General features: G+C 43.6%; 1 protein-coding gene across 2 annotated transcripts in view; it reads right to left on the bottom strand.

Moving 5' to 3' along the window:
* Positions 1 to 25272, bottom strand: part of FAM13C (family with sequence similarity 13 member C) — a 284231-nt gene that overhangs the window by 156702 nt on the left and 102257 nt on the right. The window contains exon 7 of one of the 2 annotated variants that reach the window (XM_066600787.1): positions 748 to 786. The exons of the other annotated variant lie outside the window; for it this stretch is intronic. Within the exon in view, the coding sequence (XP_066456884.1) occupies positions 748 to 786 (39 nt within the window). The remainder of the gene's footprint in view (positions 1 to 747; positions 787 to 25272) is intronic. 2 annotated transcript variants of the gene reach the window in all.

Below are 25272 nucleotides of genomic sequence, written 5' to 3' on the forward strand. Positions count from 1 at the left end.
GATACAAATTTCTATTTTTTTAGAAGGTGTACAAAAACTACTTTTTCTCCTCTCCCCACATGAACACGTCTCTTCCCCTAACATATTCATAGAGCAAACGTACATTTCTAATATTTATTTCCATGACCCACAAAGCAAAGGCATTGAAACCAATCTGCTTAAATGCAAAAAGGATTACACTAGTGAGCTGGCCAATCTCATTCATTATATTTTCACATCACTGAGCTCTCACACAAGAAACCGCCTGTCATTTTTTTTGCTTTATGTCACATCTAAACCCGGCATGCGTGGGTGGAGAAAACTGGTAGTTTGATCTATTAAAGTTTTGTGTCTCTGCAATGTTTAACCCACTTCACGCCAGCAGCTGCCCGTGAATAAATATATACAATAGTCTCCTAATTAGCATGAAGCAAAAAGAGGGTTTTTGCACAAGCGTTCTGTTGCCTCGAACATCTGCCTGTATACGTATGGCATTAAAATATTCATTGCTGTGATCACAGAATATTACAGAGCAATTGACCTGTTTTCCTCCGCCGCTTCCCGTCATTAATCAGAATGTAATAGGTTTAGAAAGCCTTTCTATACAGAGAGTATATATGTAGCCATTTGTAGGATCTAACCAGGCAGTCACAATCTCAAGATAGGCATCTGTAATTTGCAGCAGGAAACACACAGGGTTGAACGCACAGCGCTGAATACATTGTTGTTTACTAATCATATTACGGTGGATTTAAAGCATTCACTTACTCGGTTACAGCTGTGCTGCTGAAGGAATTATCCTGAAGACTGAAACAGAAGCAAGAAAACATCAGATTACAGAGCGGGGCGAGCAGACTCACAGAATCCTGTCCAGCAGTTGGTACACATACACAAACATGGCATTGCAAAGACAAGCCTCTCTGTTAGCTCAACATGCACATACCTTGGGCTGCTCTGCACATGCTCACTAGCTCTAACCATCAGGACTAGCCCTGCTGCAACACTCTCAGCCCACAGAGCGGAGCAGACAGTGCCTAGACACATTAGCGTACAGTGTAGAGGGAGCAGGACGGCTTTGTCTGCTGCAGATACAGTGTATTTATAAATATATACTCTGTGCATGCTGCAGGATTGCACTGGATACATTAGATAGATACATTGTATCTCTAAAGGGTTCTCTAGATCTTGTGTTTATCAACAACCTTTTTTTCCCCTTTCTCCCTGCTGTAGAGGAAAGGCCACAGACAATGATTCTTTTGTTGCGCAGAATGACCATGTAGTAAAGTATGCTCGATAATACATAGAATAATATGTGAGATAGTTCATTGAGGATACAAAATACACATCTGACAATACAATGTGCTGTTGTTGCTATTGAAAGCCATTGGATACATTCGGTGAGCCCATTTTGTAACAAACTGGTCCTGATGAAGGATACAGTGGGGGGATGTTCATATGCGGGGTTTGTTACAGTAGTTTCTGTGGTTGATTATATGTTCGGTATACCTGTAGGCTGTTTCTGCAGCACGTGCATGGATTTTTTTATTTATTTACAGATTCTAGTTGCGGGCCGCACGTGAGACAAGCGCGCTAGTATGTAGCAAGTACGTCGTAATGACATGCGTACTTGCTGCGTGCTGTCAATCCGCAGGCACTGTCTTGGCGTGTATATACGTGTGGAATAGAAGGTAGAACTTATTGCGTTTTTTTTCGCACGCGTATTTAGCGCAGCTCATGTGAGCGGCGACATGAGAGAGTATGGGAGATTGGGACTGTGTATTACGCGTGCAAAAACCCTGGACTTGATATTTAGTAATATATGCTCGTGTGAAGCCACTTTGGCGCTTGCTTAAAATGCAGAGGATAGAAGCCATTGTTTTCAATGGGTTGCCTCACATTTTGCGTTTTTGTGCACAAATTTGGCGTGAAAACGTACGCCGCATGCTCTATCTTTGTGCGCATTTGCGCACCCAAGTCACCCGTTCTGCATGAAATGCTACACTGAACTGTGCGATTTAATGTGCACACACTTCATTATAATGCATTTGAGTGCGCTTCTTTACTTTTTTGCGCACACAGGTCCTGATTTAAATGGCTATTTAGCCTAATCACGTCCAGATGTTTTATTTTTTCACGAAATTGTGCAGTATTTGGGGCATTTCTGTTTGCATTGCACGCACATTTGCGCACCGCCTATAGACGTCTATGGGGACTACTTTTCAGCATGCACAAAAAAGGGAAATGAAAATGGATCCATACAATTTTTGCGCACATGGCATTAATGATGCTTTTTTACACAGGCATCAATATATATTTTGCTGGGGTTTTTTTCAGTGTACAAACCATGCGCATTTGTACGTGCCAGAAAATGCACCGATGCTCCCAGCCATCGTATTGTCTAATTAGTCCAAGGCAGGGGCGTAACTATAAAGGATGCAGGGGATGCGGTTGCACCCGGGCCCAGGAGCCTTAGGGGCCCATAAGGTCTCTCTTCTCCATATAGGGAGCCCAGTACTATGAGTAAAGCATTATAGTTGGGGGTCCTGTTACAGGTTTTGCATTGGGGCCCGGGAGCTTCAAGTTACGCCTCTGGTCATAGGAGTTCAAGATGTGTTATTTTTCCTGCACAATTATGCAGTGTATCAAGCATCTTCTAGCGTATTGGGAGTGCATTTGCACATCCCCATTGACGTCTATGGGGACTTTTGCAAGAAAATAGAGCTTGCTGCATTTTTTGCAGCTCTGAAATTCACAGAAAGATACACGCATGTGAACAAGCTCATTTAAATCAATGGGTTCTATTCACTGCACATTGTGTGCGCAAACACGTCCGCATGAAGCCGATCTTACGGGGCAACTCTCAGCTCTGGCTCATAGAGGGGGCCCTGAGTGAAGGAAGCTATAATAGGGCATATGGACAGAGATTCTTCTCATGACATAACACCCTTGAGGCCTCTTTCACACGAGCGACAGCGATATCGCTGCTCTAAAATTGCTGCGATATTGCTGCTATGTACACAGGATTTTGTAAAGTCGCTGCTACCTACGATTTTCTTTTGTGATAAAATCGCTTAATTTTACAGCAAGAAAGTTAATAGGACTTTCTAATGTTAAAATCGCATCGCACGAAAATCACAAGTTCGTGCTATGCGATGTGATAAACAAGGAGGCTCCATAGGGAAACATGGGCTATAAAACATAGTAAATCATGGCTGTATAGAGCATACCACGATTTTGTATTCTTGCAATGTAGCAGCATACAAAACATCGCTCGTGTGAAAGAACCCATAGGAAAGCATGGGCTTCACATACATGCAATTTGTAGCAATGTTACAGTGCTACAAAATTGTGCAATTTTGTAGCCTGTGTGAAACCAGCCTAAGGGCTTATTTACACAAGCGTATATCACGATATACACTTCCATCTAAGCAGTTCCCCCTTCCCTACCCCTCACCGGCTCTCTGCTTCTCTCCTCCCCTTCAGGCTGTTTTTAATAGGAGTGAGTGGGATGGGGCGGAGCTAAGCTCCCGCCCCCTGTCTGCAGACAGCAATAGGAGTGGGCAGGACAGAGCAGAACTTAGCTCCGCCCCCGTCCGACCCCATGCAATTGCAAACGCCGGAGTGAAGGAGAGAGGCAGAAAGCCGGTGAGGGGGAGGGAAGGGGGGACTGCTCAGATGGAAGCGTATATTAGCCGGCCGTAAAAACGACGGCCGATATACGCTTGTGTAAATAAGCCCAAAGGTTTAAACTCACATAGGGGGAAGGGAGCACAACTTCCCATAAGGTATCCCAGTGAATCGGAACATGACACCGGTTATGAAGAGGCTTTACACCAGTTCAGTTGAACAAACAGTAATTTACTGAATGTATGATAAAGAATAATATGGCAATAACATGCAAGAGGATTATATGGATACAATGCAAACAGTTTACTAGTGCTTGATTAACGCTATAAGTCGGTCTGTACCCTACGCATAGAGTGTCTTTAATATCAGGCAAGCAATTTATAATGATCCCAGTCAATAAATTATTTACTCAGGGCAGGGGCAAATAGCTCCACAGATGCTGTTTGAAAATAGGGGTCTCCTTGGAAGTAACTTAGTCTTGCAGGAACCTCAATTAACCAATTGGCTCAATCCACTAACTAAACTTGGCTGTCACTGTCCTCTGAACGAATTATTAGCACAGTACCTTTGTGGAGGTTGTATAGTGACGAAGTCAAAACACTCTGTTTTATGGGTGATGAACCTGGGTGATAATACTCACAATTGCACACCATCGAAATTTGAATATCTGGTTGTCGGTCTATCTGTTCTCTCTGGTGGTCTCTGTCTCCTGGTGATGGATCAACACTTGCAGTCAGTAATTACAGCTGCATGTTTCCTTGGATGTTTGTCAGACCTCCCTCTGACACTTGTGTTGCAACAGCTGGGTAGCACAACTCCAGGAATCTGAGCTGCACACTCTCTGTCTGGTACAGTAAAACCTAGTTCCCAGTAGCACTGGGGCAGCTCATTCCTCATATGGCTCTCTGCAAAAACTGCTGAGTCACATCAGAGCCCAGGAACAGCACCTAACTTTTATGCCTAACCAATCAACAGGCAGCTCAGATCCTGTTAATGCCGCCTGCACACAGGCATGCAATGGTAATACACGAACGGAAATCGATTTCATGTCCACGAACGGAAATCGATTGCGATTTTCTGCTCGCGGAGGAGAAATCACAGCATGCTGCGATTTTGTGCAGCCTCCCAATGGATAGCTTCCATTGAAGTCAATCATCATTGGGGAAAGTTCGTGGGATCCGCGTCATTGCCTAGCGATGGCGCGGCCTATTCTGTATTGTACATGTGCACTGGCGTGCCAGCTGGTACATCCGCAGAGCAGAATAGAAGACACTGGACAGATACGCAGGTGTCACCGGCCGGGCATAGGGTGGATTCCACTTTGGGACTCCGCATGCAGAATATGAACCACCCGTGTGCAGGCCACCTTATCCACAGCCGCAAAGTCAGAGTCAAAAAATAGTTATGTGACTTCTCTGAAGGTTCTAGCAGGAACATATATAAAATATGGCAATAATATACATAGATATACTGTGTGCATGGGTATTTAGTCCCTTACACCAACAGGAATGGAATTCATCACGTTGCTAAAGATATTTTTTGGTAGCACTAGACTAAGATATGATTTTGGCATAATCATAGGAACACACGACCGTCCTTTAGTCTGAGCAGCGTCATTTCTATCTTTACTCTCCACAGATCCACATTGCAGTAGCATCATTTTTTATACTTATATTGCATTACATAATTGACATTTTGCATAAATCCCTTTCCTGTTTTTTTCGACTTAATACAAGTGACCTGTTGTTTTTATGTTCATTTAGATAACAAGAGACATTTGGCACTTGTCCTTTACGATGGGACATAAACAATAGTCTCAATTGTCCTCTTGAGTTTCATCTCCCTACACTGCAAATGGTGATCTACCCACTTCTTCTAACTAGAACGTGCAGAACTTCCTTTATGAAACTGTAATAACCTAACACTCTCATGATAAACAAACCGAAACTTAAAGGGGTTGTTCGAGTTAAAGACACTCTGTCACCATCTTTTTGCACCCATCTCTGAGGGCAGCATAAGCCAGTGACAGTCACACTGATTACAGTGATCTGCTGTGTGAATCTATGTAGAAGTTTTGGAGAAAATTGCATTTTATTAGTGGTAGCACATGCATAGAGGACTATTTGAAGTAGTCCTGGATATTCATGAGCTGCAGGCTAGCTACACCCACCCTCCAGCCACTGATTGACAGCTCTCTACTGTCAGGTTGTGCTACTAGGATCTGTTCTCTATGGGTTTCCAGCAGCACAGCTCCACAGGTGTGGGTTAATTGATCTGTGGATTTCTTGAGCCAGCCAATCCCCCTGGTCTCCTGCTCATATACTAGGCCCTCTGGCTAGAGGATGCTGGGTTTCCCTTCACCCTAGGGTTTTGCTTGCTTGCATGTTTATTCTGTGTGTGTGTGTGAGAACAGTGATGTGTTTGTTGAGTCTGTGCAGGTGGCCAGACTAGGTGTATGAACAGTCCTGTTCTGTCTTGCATGCAAATTCCTGACATGTTCGTGTGAGCTGCATCCTGTCCTGCTGTGGATCGTTTGCCATCTAGGCTGAGGTAGGTCCCTAGATTCCAGTGTGGAGCGATGCCTGTCGGAACGATCTTCCCATATGCAGGCAGGTTTCACGCGGTAGTGGTCTTGTGAGAGTAGGGGCTCATGAGACAATGAGGACCCTTGTCAGCGGGCTCGTGGGCTTAAGTGTCTTGACCAATTCACGAACCAGTGCCTTGTACTTTTATAGCTATTCCATCTGGTTATGTGTGCAGGCATGCTTGGTGCATGCTTTGGTTATTAGTTCAAGTTGTAGGTAGTAGTTGTAGCTGGTTGCAGCTTCTACCAAGGGTGAAAGCATATACATTCAGATAAGTGCTGTTTTTTCTTTTCTTTTACTTTGTTTGTTTTTACAGTTGCTTTGTGGTGTTTGATGCATCTCTCCAGGTGCCTTCTCAGGGATAGTCAAGTCCCAAGTGAAGAGAACCGGGCCATCCTCATCAGGACACTAACTCTGCATAGGTGTTCGCTTCTCCCTGACTAGTTAGGAACAGGATTCTCCATCTTTTTGTTGCTTGGAGTGGTATAGTCTGTCTCATCAGTATTCTGTGTGCTTTTTGTTTCAGTATGAATGCCAGCCTGTGTCTGTCCTGGGCGTGGTGCTCTAGTGCCGCACGAACATGGTATCTGCTTACTATTGCGCATAGAGAGAGAGAGAGATGCCAATTAGTGGCCCTACTAAGACGAGGATGTTTAAAAAGTTTCTTAATGTACTTGCAGCAATATAAAAGTTTATGTTTATGCAGAGTTTTCTGATATTTATTATGGGGGGGGGGTGTTGGAGCTCTATTTTTCATGATGTTCCATGTTCCTGCACTGCCAGCTAGAAAAAATCTGGTGGCCATACAAGGTAGATATGTGGCCAGTATATTGTAAAGGCCCCAGTTGACCCCAAATTTGATGTTTCAAATACATGGAAACCCTCCTTACCAGTTCAGTATTGGAGGGTTTATCCCCATTCATTGCTTGGCCCTTTTTTTGCAACTGTTCTTTCATTTTTACATAGTTGCATTGAGAGTCACGACTTTTAACTTTTTTGTCAATATAATGGTAGTTGTATGAAGGCTTGATTTTTGCAGGATGAGTGGTATTTTTAATGGCAATATTGTGGGGTATATAGAGTATAACCTAACTTTTAGTAATTTTTGGAAGCGGAATGTGGAAAACAGCAATATCTGGAGTTTTTTGTGTTTTTTTTAAATTCACCTGAATGTTGAAATGTCTTGTTAACTTTTTTTATAGAGTTATTATAATTGCAGCATTATCACATATGGCCCAATGTCCACGGGCGGATTTGATTTGTGGAACCCGCGTGGGGCACCCGCTCAGGAGATCCGCAAATCAAGCCGCCCATAGGGATGCATTAGTAGCCCTATAAACCAATTTAAAGCATTCAAATGTGATTTTGTTTCCCAGCTCGCGGATTGCGCGTGCGGCAAGAAATCACAGCATGCTGTATTTTTCTGCGGATCCCGCAGGGACAGCTTCCGTTGTAGTTAATGGAAGCCGTTCAATCCACGGCACAGCCACAGCTGTCACTATTGATGTGCCACGAATCCGTGCATTTAGACCTGACGATTTTCGCTCAAAAGATGGCTTTGAACGAATTTTGAGCGAGAATCGTTGTGTCTAAATCGGCCTTTATAATTGCTATTGACCACAGCATCTAAGGGCTTAATGCAGTAGTGCCATCCTCCAGGGTCTTCCCTGTGAACACTGTTGCATACTACAAGAGTGTTAACAGGGCTGAGCAACAGCAATGCTATAATACTACAATGTAGGAACATAAAAAATTAGTAATATTAGTAAATAAATAGGCTGATCTATAGAACAAGGTGTGACACAATCTCAGCTATGTCCCATATATAAATGTATACAATTAATAAACATGGCGATTTTTTAAATTAAGCAATGGACTAACAATCTATTATTAATAATGGCCATACAGCTAGTGTTGAAGTGAATGGGAACAATCAATCAAAATCTCTTACAGACTTAATTAGACGTGTTTTCATATGTTGATTAATTGTTGCTTGTCATTGCAATGTGCAATTGGAGATTGTTAAAAAGAATTCATCATAAGTGCAGTTTCGCACTGCCATATACACAACTACACTCGCTGCTACAGAGCGTAGTTGCACATCAACAGGGGTTTTTTTTACCTTCTCGGGCCGTTCAACCTCTATGCCATAGTGCAGGTGTTTGAAAAAAAACGTGCCATCGTGTTCTTTGGTGGCCAAGTCTTCTTTTGCCACTGATCTGTCCAAGCAACATAGATTTTTCTAGCAACTCTGCTCGCATTACATGGCCGAAATACGTGAGTCTCAGTCCGGCCATCTTGCCCTCCAGTGATATATCGGGTCTTATATGATTCAGAACGTCTCTGTTTGTTACTCTCGCCGTCCAGGGCATACGCAGCAGCTTTCACCAGCACCACAGCTCAAACGCATCAATCCTCCTTCTATCAGCTTTCTTCACAGTCCAGCTTTCACATCCATACATGGTTATGGGGAACACTATGCTTTGCACTATCCTGCATTTAGTTGCGATGCCGATATCCCTACTTTTCCAAATTTTGTCCATGTTTAGCATTGCGCTTCGCCACAATGCTATCGTACTTTTTGATTGGTATAAAGTGATTTTATCAGCTTGACTAGATGTGCCGATACGCCCAGCTCTTGTAGGGCCTGCCATAGCTTGTCACGGTTGATGCAGTCAAAGGCCTTGATGTACTCGATGAAACACATGTAGATATTCTTTTGGTATTCTTGAGCTTTTTTCATGGTCCATCGCAGCTTTGCAATATGGTTGTAGGTGCCACGTCCTCGCCTGCCTGTGCATCAGGGAGTGTCGCTTCAACTACTGATCTCACTCTTTCCTGTATAATTTGAGAAGGATCTTGCTTGCATGCGGAATGATGACTATTGTTCGGTAGTTGGGGCAATTCTGGGAGTCGCCTTTGTTTGGTAGAGGGATGTGGCCATTGTGTGGATGCCCATACTGCCTGGCACAGTGCTGTAATAGTTTTCACTGGTACTGGCAGCAACAGTTCTTCCAGTATGTTATCTATGCCTGGTGCTTTATTTTTGGCTTGTTGTTTCATTGCCATAACCACTTCTGGCTCCATAATGGAGGGCTCCAAGTCCACAAATGGTCCAGGTATGTGGTTACAGGCATATAGTTCCTCTGAGTATTCCCTCCACCTTTCCTTGATACTCTGTTGGTCATTCAGTTGCTTCCCATTTTTTCCTTTGATTGTGCCACTGGATGCTATGAAAGGTTATCAGGCCATCTTGACCTGTGAGAATAGGCCTTGTATATGGCCTTTCATGGCTTCTGCTTTAAGTTGTTTGCAGAACTCATTCCAGTCCATTTCCTTGTCTTTCCTTGCCGCTCGCTGAAAATTGGCATTTAGTTGCCGAACTTTGTCTTTGTTGCCCGGATGCCTTTGCTACTCTTCTTTCATCAGCTGTTCTGAGGGTTTGCTTGGACAACCAATAGCGTTGTTTTTCCTGCTTCTTATAGGTGAGATGCTTACTGGCTGTTTCCATAACCGTGGACTATATATCGGGCCTCTGGATACTTTTCTGACGTGTCAAGCAGTTCGAATCGGTTTGCAACCTCAATAGTGTATGATTGGGGGATTTTAGAGGTGTCGAATTTTCTCAATGAAGGACCTTTCTTAATGCTACGGAATTTGATCTTGATCTTAGCTGCAAGGAGTTCATTATCAGTGCCGCAGTTGGCACGAGGAAAGGTTTTTGGCCTGGTGCAACGATGATTACACAGGATGTAATCAATCTGATTTCGATGGAGGCCATTGGAAGATGTCCATGTGTACAGTTGGCGTTTGGGTTGCATAAATCATGTGTTGGCTATCTTGAGCCGATTTGCTTGGCAAACTGTACCAGGCGATCACCGGCTTCATTTCTTCACCAGGCCAAAACTTCCTGTGTTGGTTGCTTCTGGCTGGCTGCCAACTTTGGAATTGAAGTCACCAATAATGTAATTGTCCTTCTTTGGCCCTTCCTTTAGAGTTGTCTGGACGTGGGCATAAAAATATTCAAGTGTTTCCTCCTCAGCATCAGTCGTCGGGGCATAGACCTGCAAGGTTGAAATGTTCACTGGCTTACCATGTATCCGGATAGCAATGATACGGCCGCTGATTGTTCTAAAACTTTCTACTGCCTTTGAGGTCTGCTTGCTTGTAATAAAGGCTACTCCATTCCTCTTGACTTCCTCATGTCCGACATAATGCAATCATCATGGCCGTATAATGGGACAAATACACACCCATCTGTTTAAACTCTAAGGCATATTGAATATTGGGTGTCATTTATTTTTGATCTATAGTGAAGAAGTTCAAAATAATTCATGAACCACCTAGATATTGACAACCAAAATGAAGAATTTTAGAGAGTTCCATTGTGCAATGAAAATTGTATGTTTTGGAAAGACACAGTGTGGACGGATAAGGATTTGTTAAGGTTCTGTTTTTCAGTGTGCTTAGTATGAATTGAATGACATTCAATGACAAGTACATTTTTCGGTCACAGGTCTAGGTCCTAGCATAAGACTGCTCTCACACAGCCTGCTTTTTACCGCGATTAGTGCGCGCGTTTAAAATGCCAGACAAGTCACGGTACAACGCCAGTATTGATATCAATGGGGCTTCGCAGACCTGCGCTTGAACGTTGTGTCTGTAACGCCGCAATTTTTAAGTGGTTTGCTCTATTTTCACGTTTTAGTGCTTTTTAACTCACCTCATCACCCATCACAATGATGTCGTGCCTTAAAAAACGTTGTCAAACGCTGCAACATGCGTTCAAAAATGCAGCTTGAAATTGCTGTAAAATGCATGATTTCGAATGCTGCATTTTGTGAACGCTTGTCTGAGAGCAGCCTAAGGCATAAGCTTTAGCAAAAAAGATTTCTCAGTATTAATGAGCTCATGATATGTGATACAACGTATGCAATCAAATGAGGCAAAATGAAATCATGTGAAACATAACTTCTGCATTTGTAACTTCCTTCCGTTTTGGTCATTTTAAGTTCTAATTAAAGCATCCGAGCAGTAAAGATGTCTGATAACTGTAGAACAAAAAGTAAAGCACATTAAGTGGGATTGTCCTGTTCAGGTCTCCCAAATCCGGTTAATCTACGGTGCTGGAGTTGAATAATAGGTTGTGTTGCAGAGCCACAGCCACAATCAGCAAGTGCAGCCAGAGTGATGTCACAACGTCCGTCCCGGACCATGTGACTGCACCTTTGGGGCAAGTGCCCTGTCATTCGACACTGGGTGCCGATGATTGCCTTTGCTCCAGATATATTGCAGGTTTTTTATCCTCTTTTACAACCTATGGTTTGGAGTGAATGTAATAAATGACATCCAAGCTGTTCATGGACTGCATTCCCCTGCGTGAAACTCATAAAAGACAGACATTTGTGCTTCTTTCCTGCTGTCATTCCAGAGGGCCTCTTAGGTATCGTCTGTCAGAAATCCCTCCATGAACACAATGTATCATGTGCCCTTCTTCACAACGCTACTGCATCTTCTGTGGTGTATGAACTGGTTGGCCGACAAGGAGGTGTTTCCCGTAGCCAACCAATCAGCCTTATTGGAATTATGTGTTCCGGGCCCGCCTCTACATGGGCGCTGGTTGTTGTCCTGCTTGAGGTGTTTGGTGAAGCAGCGGATTCCTATGAACTAAGTACCTGTTGTTATTTATTCGGTGTGAAGCTTATACTCGTCTACCTTATACTGTGTTATATACATTGCTCTGTCCGTCTACCTTATACTGTGTTATATACATTGCTCTGTCCGTCTGCATTAAACATCTTCCCTATCCTCCATCTTGGGAAAAACTAGGCCTGCCAGGTTCCTGATGCGGGACCGCCCCATAGAGGTGATCACCCTGCTTCTAGACAGCATCCACCATGCTAAATTAGGTTAGGGATAGCGTACCCATCCCCTATGTTGTGTTCCGCCCATTTTGGTAATATAATGTGTCTATATTGGTCTATTGTGGACATTAATTACATCTTGGTTTGACATGTTGCTGACATCCATGAGGGGCGCCATACTTGCACCCTGCACAATAATAAAGGAAAGCAGATGGAAAACAGTAACCCATAGGCAGATTATGTCAAGACCAAGTTACATCACCTCACAATGTACAGATAGAAACAAAAGTTGATTCACCAAAGTATATCTCCAGTGAAAATTAAAATGTTCACAGTTCTCTTAAAACCCTGTATTCTATACCAGGAAGTTATTATTGTCTGTCATGTTAAACATACAGTGGAGCTGTGGCCACTAATAACTATTTCTACCAGGTTGTTATCTCAAATTACACTTTCCTCTCCTCAACTCAGCATTCACACACTGCAGAGAGAGAGTGTTTTAATTATTGCTGATGCTGCAGTAATCACAGGACTAGCAAGTTCCTTCTACAGACTGAGGCTTTATTCACACTAGCATTTTATCACGGCTATTTTGCTTGTGTGAGAAACCCCTAAGGACTTGCTCACACAGGCAAATGTTGCACGCGTACTGCATGCACATTTTTATCGATTTTTATTGGGTGGCTCACACCTGCGTTTTTTTTCATGTGCATGTGAAAAATACTCGGGACACATACGGTCATGTGAATGAGCCCTTAAAGACAGGTTGTCATTTTCTGTTTAGCTGAGACTGTTCACGTCTATGCTGTAGGCTGAGTTCAAACCCTCCAGCGCAAAATACCAGATAAAATAGCGCACCATAATGTGGTAAATAGTGTAGGGCTTGCCAGAAGCTGGACAGACCCTACTATAGTTAATGAGACCCATCTGGTGGCGTTTCAGTCCTGCATATGCTGGATTCTGGTTTTCAACCGAGCAACGGGAAGTGTTAACACCGGTGTAAACCTAGCCTATGGGCTACAATTTTTCCTTTCTATCTCATTTGCTGTGTGCCATTGGAAACCGTCAACACTCTTGTCCCCAGTGATATCCCTTACAGCTTAGCTGTGCTATTCCAGGCCACTGCAGTGTTTCGAGCTGTGTGATTCCGGCACACTTTTGGCTCAACAGGGGGGCCAGGCGTTGGGCCCCGCAAATCTGCTATTAACGACCCATTCTAAGGATAGGTCATCAGTCGTGTAAACCCGTAAAACCCCTTTAAAGACTTGAAAATCCTACTGCAGCCATTGAGTAGGACTCTAGCAAACCGTGTGGTCTCCTAGTTCACTGTCAAAGATGCTTTTCCTGGAGCTCCGACAATTTGTATGCATCAACAATATTTTATTCCATCAATTCAAGTCCCAGCTCTGTTTGCCTGAATGATGATGCCTAATGTGTGGTGTCATAGCCACGTCCTCCGCAGAATATCCCCCTGTGTGATGACGCGGGAGCATTATTTATAGCTGAGTGATGGAATTAGTTCAGATGAAATACCGCAGCCCGTAGCACTTGCTCAGCGACATCCATGCAGATGAACTTGGACTCGCTCAGCCTTACAATGCTTTGTTTGTTGCCACTGAATTGTCTTCGTAGTACACTTATTATCGATAGTCTAATGCTGAAACCTAATTCACACCGTGATAATGGAGTGGGAAAGGAAAGTGCCTCACTGACTATAAATTATAGATTTGTTCCAATTTTAATTATCTTTCTGCTCCAGAATTGAATTTTTGCTTATGTTGTGTTTTCTATCAATTCACTTAGCATTCGTTATACTATATCATAGTACGCAGGCTAGTGTAATGTGACTAATCTCTGAGCTCTCCTTGGGGAAGCACATATACTCAACCTATTATATTTGCTCTACAGTTGTGTATGGCTGCCTGTCCACGGGCGAGTTCATTGCGTTCCCCGCGTTGCTATGGAGAGCGCTTCCCCCCTGTCCATGAGCGGAGAATCATTGCGGTCCTCTGCGGTCAGCCTATCTGTCAGATAGGCTGACCGGCCGAGATCCGTCTGTCAGCTCCTGCTCCCGGGTGGTGGCTCCCGCGGCGGAGATCTGCCGCAGGATGCCACGACGCCCGTGGACAGGCAGCCTAAAAAAGATGCCGATATAGGGTGCCTTTACACGGGGAGATTGCATGAATAATTGCTTGAAGCAATGATTTTCAGCAATAGTTGTCTCTTGTACTCACAGCCACCGATAGGACACTGAGCTCAGTAGTTGCAAGTTGATTTGTTTCAGATCACTAAGGGGAGCGACTAGTGAGCGACTTCTAAATGTAAACAGGAGTTGTTCAATCTATGAACGCAGTTTGCATCCAATTCTCTGAAAGACTATAGCTGTGGCGTCTTACCGATGCTGGATTGGAGCTGCAGGTGTAGTAGCCGAGCCGGTCACTGGAGAGTAGTCAGAATAGCCAGAAGTCATTATTGGAAAGTCATGGTATGCAGTACAAATGGATGAGATAGAAGCGTAGTCAGTGGAAGCCAACGTCCTGCCCGGCGAGGCGGCACTCATGCGCAGTGAGGCGCATGACATGCCGGGGCTGCGCTGTGACGCGGATTCCCGTGATACTTCCGCATTGCTTACAGCAGAAGTATTGCAGGTTGGACGGTTTCCATTGACTGCAATGGAAGCCGTCCGTGGGATTTTCCGCACAGAACAGAACATGTTGCGAATCTCCCCTGCCAGCGGAAAATCGCAGTTGATTTCTGCTCGTGAGCAGCGGAGAATCGTTTACACCAGCATGTCTATGGATGGACATTGCTGCTAACTTTGCAGCAGGTGTCTGACCGCGAATTACGCAGCGATAATCCGTCTGTGGGTATTAGCCCTTAAAGTACTACCTGTAGGAGAATCCGAAGAATTAGACATAGCAGAAATTCGTCACCCGATGCACCATCTGACAGCTTAATTGAATTTCACACAACAATTTTAGTAAAATGTATTAAAAAAGCAAACCTAAAGCGGTTGTCCGATTTCTTTTTCAAAAAAACTTGTTCCCCATGCGACAACATAACAATTAAGTATATACTCATCTCTCCTGGCACCCCGCTGTATCCAGCGCTGCGGCTCTGGCTCTCATCTGGCTCTCGCTGTTTTCTCTCATCGGCAAAGGATGGAGCACCGGCATGGGTCATAACGGAAGTGTATGTCCATTTGTTATTTTAGTGCATGTAGAAGGAGTTTTACCAATAAGCTATAACTTGGACAACCCCTTTAATTGGCAGTAAGCCATGGTGAAGACAGTATAAAAGCTTTTACTTATTTCTATAACACAGTGACCTACATCAGCGTCATCTCAGGAAGGAGAGAAGGAAATGACCCTTGTCATACATGTAGAGAGGAACAATGACAAGTTTATGACATTATTGCTTGCCTCCACAAACGCAAATTAATATCAGTGGGGAAAGCCCAGTGGAATCCAGCCAAGGGTTCCATGAGACTTCAAGAGTACCTGCCCTTTCAGAAAACTTTTGACATGTCAAAATTATTGATCAGTGGGGGTCCCGCTGCTGAGACCCCTGCTAATCTCTAGCTTCCTATACACATCCATGCGGGGGGCACATCTATATCCAAGGGGGCACAGTGCTCGGATGATCGCTGCAGCCCCCTCGTTCTAGCAAATCTGCAACATATGTGACGTCCTGTAAACATGCTGGGACAGCCTGTAAATGTGACGTCAGAGGGAAGACCTGGAGAAGCCCGCGGGAGCGAGGAGAGTTGTGTGTATGTCTATTTGTTATGTTAGTGCATGCCGAAGGAGTTTAATCTTTAAGCTATAGCTCGACCAACCCCGTTATGTCTGATATCACCCATTGACAGTGAACCGTGGGGACCGCTCACATGACATATTCACAATGCCAGGAAATGAGTATAAGGGTACTTCTACGTGGGCCAACAGTTGATCAAGTAATTGCTTAAAAGAGTAATGACGGGTGGCTTTTGGCCTGTATAAACATAGGACCAAACTGGGCAAATGAGTAAATGATGCTCACTTGGAGTTGCTTGGTTTTTAGCTTACCTTAAACCAAGCAACTGTGGGCCTATACAAACAGGCAGTCGTTCATTTATGAATCGGTCTGTTGTTGGAGTCAGTGGGGCTGAAATTGCAAATCTATGCAGCCCCCTCTTTCTACATGAGGACATGATAAGTCCTCTATAAGTCATCGGTTTAGGAAAAAGGGTTCGATGAGCACAACTTTTATCTGTGGGCAAGCATAAGAGTGGCGCTCCTCTGCTCTGTTCCAGTGAATGGGACTAAGCTCCAATAGCAGGCATAGCCCATGGAGAAGAGTGGCGCTATCTGGATCTGATGAGTGCTGAATCACATTTTCTGATTTATAAGACAGCCGTTAAAATATATAAAATGTATTGTAAGTGCAAAGAGTCTTAACCTAAGCGAAAATAAAATGCTATGACTTGCTATTACAGAAGCAAGTTCGGCCTTGTATTTATTTATGACTTTTAACAAAAATTACATAGACAGAGCTACTTCTCCCATTTCAGAACACTATAATCAACTTCAATTCCAGCATTCAACAGTAATGAGACAATGGCAGTGGTTCAAGAAGTCTTGCAATCTTGTAAAGGGATGACATATCACTAGGATTTGCTATCAATATTTGGTATCAATATTCTCTTACCATGCGGCTGTGGAATTTAACAGCTAGATCCCTGACCCATCCAGTAGATCCTGTCCTACCTTCTAGTGCAGTGGTTCCCAAACCTTTTCAGCAACAGAGCCTTTTTTGAAGCAAAAGTTTCTTGTGGAGCCCCGAGGCAGGGCAGAGTGTGTGGTCAAGGGAGGAGTTAGGGGCGTGGCTTATCACAACATATGATTTTTACCTTCGTTTTATAAAAAGGACAGGGCCATTTAAAAAATAAAAAACGAACAGGGAGTAACGCTGGAGCGCTGGATGGGCAATTGATATACATTATATTTAAAATTAACAAGCTGCATTCTCCACCCCTTCCCCACTCCCCACAACAAATCTATGAGGAATATAACCTCTGACATGGACAATAGAGGGGCCCATCCCAATATTCCAACCAAGGAATAAGCACATGAGGAGTATCATAGACAGTCTTATTTCCCCACCCCTCCCTTCTCTTCCCTATGTGTTTCTCATATCATAGATTCTCTAAAATAATAAAAATCCTTGTTAACCAAATGAATGGGAATGGGGCTGTACAGTTATTAGACAGAGAACAGGAAAAGGCTGGGTGATGTGTAGAATACAAGAAGTTACAAAGAAGCTAGATATCTGAGATAAGGCAACTGATGTAAGTGGAGTCTAGGCTACTTTGCTTCATAGGATAGTTCTGTCTATGAAGCAGAGCATCCACCCTGAAAAGAGCAACCCCGCATCAGGAATCTAGATCCAACCCTAGGTTGAGAAGATGGAATATACAGGGACAGGGTGAAATCAGACAGACAAAGAAAACAAACTGAGGACAAAGCATGAGGAGAAGCTCCATGTGATAGGAAAAGCTTAGAAGGCAAGTAACCCTGAATCAGTGCTGCAGCCCCTTTTCCAGGATCTCAGTGGGTCTCAGAAGCTGGACCACCACCAATCATAAAGTGATACAATCTTGTAGTGATCTGCCATCACTTTACAAGATGGAAATATTCTTTTAATTACTCCTTGGTTTAGGCACATTCTTCGTGTCCATTTATTTTATAACATTACAATGTATTTAGGACATGAAGCATATTTTTCAGCCCATGAAAAAGAAAACCCTGAGATTTGGATATTTTCCTGGCATATCACGCACACAGTCCCAGTAGTAAGCAAAAATCATTAATATCATTCAGTACACTGCAATTGAGTAAATGCAGAAGATAGCCGACAGATTACAGAGAACTCCTGGGGTACTTCACAACTTTCATCAATATCCCGATGCTTACTACAGGCTGCGTGATTATTATGTATTTTTTCTTTTGACATTCATGTTCTTAATAAAGACGCAAAGAGAGACTGCACTGGAGATCATCACAAAATTAAATATGCCCTTTCCCATGCCCTCTTCTGAGAATTAACTAAGACTGCTACTGCCTTAGGCTACTTCACGCTTGTTCCCACTCAACAAGCACAGTCTAAGATGCCAATTTACTCCAAACAGATGTCATATAGTGAAATATAGATCTACCTTGTCATTTGAAATACTTATACACACCTCACATATTTGGCATGGTATAAACATATTGAAGATACATAGTTAGAAATCTCATAAGAAAATGGAGCCAAATTTTTAAATGGGGTTTCCCATGAACAATATTTATCACTTTTCCATAGAATAGCGCCTTCTGGTGTATGAAACAGGTATGCTTATTGTCAACACTGCAGTAGGATTACAAGGACTAGAAAATTAGTGTCATGGATGCATATACGTGGGTCTAGTGTGACATTATAGGGTCAGTGGCATTCGGTGCTGGGCATTGAGGGAGAAACACCTCCCTTCTGTTTTAGGGTTGATAGGCTGGCTGAGCTGTCTATCGCCTCAGTCAGCCTATCAGCAGCTTACTTAGGGTATTTATTCTGGCTCCTCTTTGCAGAGGATGACGGTAATACATTTGTATACTGGGCATGCTCAATTGTTAGGAGTATTTGTCTTTGTGCTTCTGAATATTTCCATTAGTGCCTTCCTTTTGCGGACTTTGGACTATGACTATACCGACTATTGTTGCTCTTTAGCTCTGACCTTGTCTTGCTCATTTGTCGTTTCTGTCCCGTCCTGTCCTCATATATTCCCTCTCTCTCAATTTACACCAAAGGATTTATAGGGAATCTAGTGAGGTTCCAGAAGTGGGGTCACCCTTTTCAGGGCAGGTAATCCGCTTAGTTGGCAGGTCTAGTCAGGGCAGATCGGTGAAAGTCCTTAGACCTCACCCCTATTTCTACTACAATCAGTTGTATTGTCTTGCATGTCTAGCAACCACATCACCATCTATGTTCTACATGTAATTTAACCTATCCCTCTCCCCTTTCACAGAATCAATTAGTTGGTTTCCTTGACAGGACTGGATGGACATGACAATTATCAGGTGGGAATTCCAAGCTTCTTGGAGAACTTCCTAGACTTCTGAAGACTTTTCCTGCCTAGCTTTCTTCTGTCTCCAGTGTTTAGATAAGTACTTGTGGGACACTTTGCCGAAACTCTTGTTCTCTTCTTTCCCCATAGGCAGTATTTCTCAAGGATACTTAAGTCAAGTACCCTCTAGTCAAACAAAATACATTGAAGTACCGCTAAAACTATCATACACTGCACTGGCCATTAAAAAGTACAGCGTGAGCACAATGCCAGTACCACCTTGAGGCATGGCATTTATCCCTGGGATACCACAGCTTGAGAACTTTTATTCGTTTTGGATCGTTGTCCTGCTGTAGAATAAAGTTGGAACTGATTAGACTCCTTCCTGATATTGCATAATGGATGAAAATGTCTTTTTGTCTTAGAACTGATGACCTCATTCATTCTAGCCAAATCATAAATTCTATTGTCTATGAAATGCAGCAACTTAATGTTAGCTACAGGCTCAAAGTAATTCTCTTCAAAAAATTTCTGGTTCAGATCAAAATGTTCATGATTTGAACCAGAAATTTTAACTTTTATATTTGTAGCACTTGCTGCCACTGCCAACAACTCATGACTGATGTATTTGGACTGCATATGGATATAGTTGGGATCCACTGTTTTTTTTAGTTCATTTCAAGTAACAGTGCTAAACATCTGATTTTGGATGTCCTCTGCCCAATTTAATCCCTTCCACAATTCTTCTGAAAAGAATGCCAAGCACATTGTACCAGTTTACGCTAAGAATAATTGTGTCCTGAACATGACACGCAGAGGTCTATAGGCCACTTTTACCTATATTTCAACCACTCCATTCCTGTAATGTTTGGATGCATCCTGAAAAAAAGAGAGCTCTCCAGGAATACTGGTCCAGGAGATCTCTGCATCATCAAAGTCAGCAGTCTTTTTTGCCTGGTGCCATCAATCACTGCTTCTCTTTGTTCTTTGTCCTCAGTTTGTTCTTTTGTCTATCTGGTTACACCCTGTCCCTACATATTCCCTCTCCTCCACCTGAGCACATATAGGGAAACTATCTAGATTCCTGATGCAGGGTCACCCTTTTCGGGGTGGCTGCCCTGCTTCATAGCCAGGACTAGCCTATGAAGGAGAGTAGCCTCGACTCCACCTACATCAGTTGCCTTGTCTCAGATGTCTAGATTCTTTGTAACCTCTTGTATTCTACACATCAACCAGCCTCTTCCTGTCCTCTGTTTCAGTATCTGTTGGTCGGTTACCTCAACAGGACTGGACGGAAATGACAACTGGTAGCTTATTGGCCACTTGTATATTATTTCTTGCAGTATTGAAGCGAGGAGAAGTAGATTGTGTGTGTTTTTCTCACTTTTTACCTTACTGAGTGCAGCACCCTCTGGTTTTCACTGTGTATGTGGGCACTCTCTATCTGGGACACTGTATCAAGGGAAAAAAGTGCATCTAGGACATTTGCACAATTGTAACAGGTTAAATGCCAATATGTATATATTACTGTATTACCTTATGTATCTGCTAGGACCATTAGAGAGAGGTCACATGCCTTTGTTCACACTGATTTTGTTACTGCGGACTGTCAGAAGCTGAGCTGCACGCTGATTGGCTGAGAGGCTAGTTATAAAACATAGGTCCTATTCCCAATCTACAGTGTGACACAACAGCTTCTGACTAAGCAAAAGGGACCTCTACTGGTGTGAGCTGTCAGAGCAGACTACAGTATAGGTGCACTATGTGTGGACACGAGATGATTCTTACAGCAGAGAGAGACCTCAAGGGTGGAATCCTGGACCAAATCCCACATAAAGACCAAAGTGGCTGCCAAAGAAACTAACCATAGGAGCATCCAGATATTCATAACAGTTCACAGAGGTTTTATGCCACTTACTTATTGTTTTCAGTACAAAACACCGAATGGAGCGTGTGATGTAACTTTTTTGCACACCTCTCTCTCTATGTATATGTATTAACATTCTGTCATAGAAGACTGTTTCTGTTCTTTAAAACTGCTGGAGTATACTTTATTCTCTATATACATTTGTTATTTAACATTCAGTAAAGTTTGTATCAGGGGAATTTTGAACAAGCAATTGTGTTTTGCATATGCATTTGTAATTGCAACATTAATTTTATTCTTTTAGAGCATCTTAAAGTAGTATTCTGGGCCTTTACAATTGATGACCCATCCTCAGGATAGATCATCAATAGTTTTTTTTTTTTCTTAAAGGAACTTTATTTAGCCAGAATAAAATGGACAAATAAACAGGAACAGTGGGCACAGAAAGTGCACATCATAATGGAGTCACATAGTACATGAAAACAGAGAGAGCGTAATTATTTGCATATGTGCGTACATTCCTTATAAATCATAACATTTGGCTATTTAATTTTATTTTAACTTAATCAATTAATTATTGATAATGAGAAGAACCACAAAAAATGGCTCCCAAACCTTAAGTCTGAAAATAACAACAAAAATGAGAAGAACTATAGCAACCCCTACCCTCAAACAACACAGCACGACTTTTAACAAAAAAAAGGATAGAAAACAGAGTTTAGGTCAAGCTGGTACTCTTCTCTCCATCCCCTCACAACACTCAGGCAGATCCCTCTCCCACCATTGCAGGGCAGCTCACCCACGCACCCCAGATCTTATCAAACTTCTATGGGCATCCCCTGGCTATAAACATTAGCTTATACATGGGAATCACAGAATTTACCGCCTGGATCCATGCCCTCCTGGTCGGCCTCTCCGAGTGCCTCCAGTTCAGCAATATTCCCTTTTTAGCCTAAAAAGCAGCAATTTCTATAAGGTGCGGGTTGCCCCAGCCACAGGTTGTTTTCCAACAAGCCCTAAGAGGCACACCCCAGGGTGCAGGATCCTCAGGGCCTCCAGGTGAGACTCCATGAATATGAGAATGTCCCTCCAATAATCTCACAGGACACTGCAGTCCCAGAACATATGCATAACGGTCCCAACAGCCATCAAGCATCATGGGCATGTTGCTGGAGGAAGCAAACCCATAATGTGCAGTCTGGAGAGAGTGTAATATATCCGATGCAAGAACTTGACCTGAATAAGTCTGTACCTAGCGCTAATGAGAGGGGGTCCAGAACCCTCCAGGATGTCCCCATCCTCCCCCGACAACAGATCCGGAATATCATTGACCCACTTCCGGGTGACCCTCTCCTTCATTGGGCCAGATGCTGTATTAGCTGAGCGTGAAAACTAGACAGTGGCTTCACAAGGTTACACATCTGTGATAGGCCCTCCAACCGAGACAGGGACAGTGGTATGGACAGGCCCTGAAACTGAGCCCTGATTACATGTCTTAGCTGGTAGTATCTAAAGTATGAATGTTCAGGCAAGTTATGGCTTATCTACAGTTGTAGGAAAGTGCAAAAGGTGCCCTCACTGACTATGTCAGGCAGGACACTCACCCCATAAAGTCTCCAGAACGCAGACTCGGTGAAGCATTACAGGTGTGGCAGGTGTGGATTGTTCCACAAGGGAGTATGCGGGGACCACGTAACTTTCTCTACAGGCACCAGCTGCAAGGCCCTGTGCCACACCTTGAGTGTTACCAGCATGGGAGCGGCTAGAGGGACAGTAGAACAGAACGGGCCACACATCAGGAAAGCTCTCAGACTCTGATAAGGACCCACCACCCAACGCTCCCGGCCTACCACTGGGTTGTAATCTGACGAGGACAGCCACCACCCAGCATACACCAATTGACTGGCCAGATAATAGTAGTAGAATTGGGGTAAGGCTAGACCTCCCCAGCTCACCAGGAGGCACAGGGTGTCTAGTTTAATCCTGGGGGGGGAACCTCTTCATAGGATGCATAGTACAATCCCACGGAGTGTGGAAAAGAAGCCATTTGAAATAAGGATAGGGGAGTTATGCAAGACATACAGAATCTTCGGCAACAGTTTCATTTTATTCAAATTAATTCTGCCTACCAGGGTAAGTGGGAGAGAGGACCAGCGCACCACCATTCCCTCTGCCCAGTCCAGAAGAGGGGTTATATTAAGGTCACCAAAGAGAGAGACATCCACCGACACCCGTATACCCAGATAAGTTGTCAGAGCTGTACAGCCCAGTGGAGTAGGCAGGGGAAGCTCAGCAGCCGCCGAGTCCACTGCGACAAGGTGTGTTTTGTCCCAATTGACCCCAATGGCAGAGTGTAGGCCAAATGCATCAAAAATGGTGAGTGCAGAGTCAAGAGAAGACTCTGGGTCCTGGAGAAAGAGAAGGGTGACATCCGCATACAGCGCTATGCGCTTTTCATAATTGTGCATTCTGAACCCCCTTATAATTGGAGACGTCCGAACCCGAATTGCAAGGGGCTTTATAGCGAGGGCAAACAAGGCCGGGGACGGAGGGCAGCCCTGTCATGTGCCTCTACTCAGCGGAAACTGGGCAGAAACATGGACATTGGTTCTAACATTGGCCACTGGAAAGTTGTACAGGATCCGTACCCATTTAATAAACATTGGCCCAAATCCAAACCGCCGCATCACTGCCCACAAGTATCTTCACTCCACTGAGTCGAAGGCTTTTGTCTGATCTATAAACACCAGGGTATGCTCCCAGGTCATCAATAGTTGATAAGTGGGGATCCCAAGTGGCAGATCTCTACTGATCAGCTTATCCTCTAGGCTATTGCCAGTGCAGCAGTGTCAGACATCATCATCGATGGTCAGGACTAGAAGTGTAATAGATTACTTCACTTCTATTGAAATGAATGGGACAGATGCACTTCCATCTCTGACCGCAATGAGGAGCTGGAAGTGCAATAGGTGACATTGCTCCCCTTGATTTCAATGGGAGTGAAGCCGTCTATTACACTTCCAGCCTTTACCATCAATGACATTTAACCCCGCTGCACTGACACCTGCCCGGAGGATCAGCTGATCAGTAGGGATTCCGAGTAAAGGATCCCTGCCAATCAACTATTTATGACCTGTTCTGAGGATGGGTCATAAAAAGTAAAAACCCAGAATACCCCTTTAACCTTACCTTCTTAGATATTTGACCCCTTAGATAGCCCTTTGGCAGCCAGCTTTGCAACTTACCAACTCTTTTCCAGTGTACAGAGACCACACGGCTTCTTATTATGAAGCTGTACAGGCTCGCTGGACTCCATATGCACAGAAATACTCTTCCGTAGAAAAGCTTTATGTCTAATATGACTATGCACATGAGTCCTAATGTTTTAATACATTTAAGTAGTAATGAGCCTAAGTTTAAGATTCTGTAACATTAGGACAACTCTTTTCTGCATACCCTAGGAGGGCATATTGATGTCATAGACAGTGTTTCCTCACTTGGACACCCTATTAGTGTCTAGACTGGAGAGCGGCTAACAAAGTGTGACAGTAATTTGTGAGACTACTGTCACGGTGCGATGGGACCTGATAGGTGGGCAGGATTCTGGAGTGATGCCATGGCGTTGGACTTACCCACTAAGACGCGTATGTTCAGTGCTATTCGGCACTTAACTACTCCCTTTTGTTTGAGGGCTGATTGGCTAGCTAAGGTAATGGGCAGCTGAGCCAGCCAATCAGTAACTTTCTTTGGAGATTTATACCAGTTCTTCAAGCAGGTGATGCCCGGTTATACTAATTTGTATCCTGGTTCTGTGTGATGAGGAATAAGATCGTTATTCTGGTCAGAGTTTTGTGCAGTGTATATTCAGTGTCAGTTTGTATTGTTATCCTCTTGATCAGTTCAGCTCCTTTTGTGTATTTTCTGTCTAGTGTTTCTATTTTGTTACTGGATCTTTCCCATTTGCCCACATCTGGGTACTACTCTATCCCTTATTCCATCTAGAGACATTTCAGGGAGACCTTAGGTTCCTGTCACAAGGTCACCTTTTTCAGAGTCGGTGTTCCACTATTTAGACAGGTTCAGCCACGTTTAGATCAAGGATAGGACCCGACCCCTCCATGTTTGTTGTCCAGATGTGTATCCCATTCCCCTTTCTAGTCATTGTGAACTCTATGACGCCTATGTCAGACGTGACAACTACATTGCCTACATGGCTAACTTCACCGCCTGATATCAGCTGAGTTTAATATGAATAGAGGTTTTGTTGATGAG

Source organism: Eleutherodactylus coqui, chromosome 4, assembly GCF_035609145.1.
Source record: "Eleutherodactylus coqui strain aEleCoq1 chromosome 4, aEleCoq1.hap1, whole genome shotgun sequence".
Classification (NCBI taxonomy): Eukaryota; Metazoa; Chordata; class Amphibia; order Anura; family Eleutherodactylidae; genus Eleutherodactylus; species Eleutherodactylus coqui.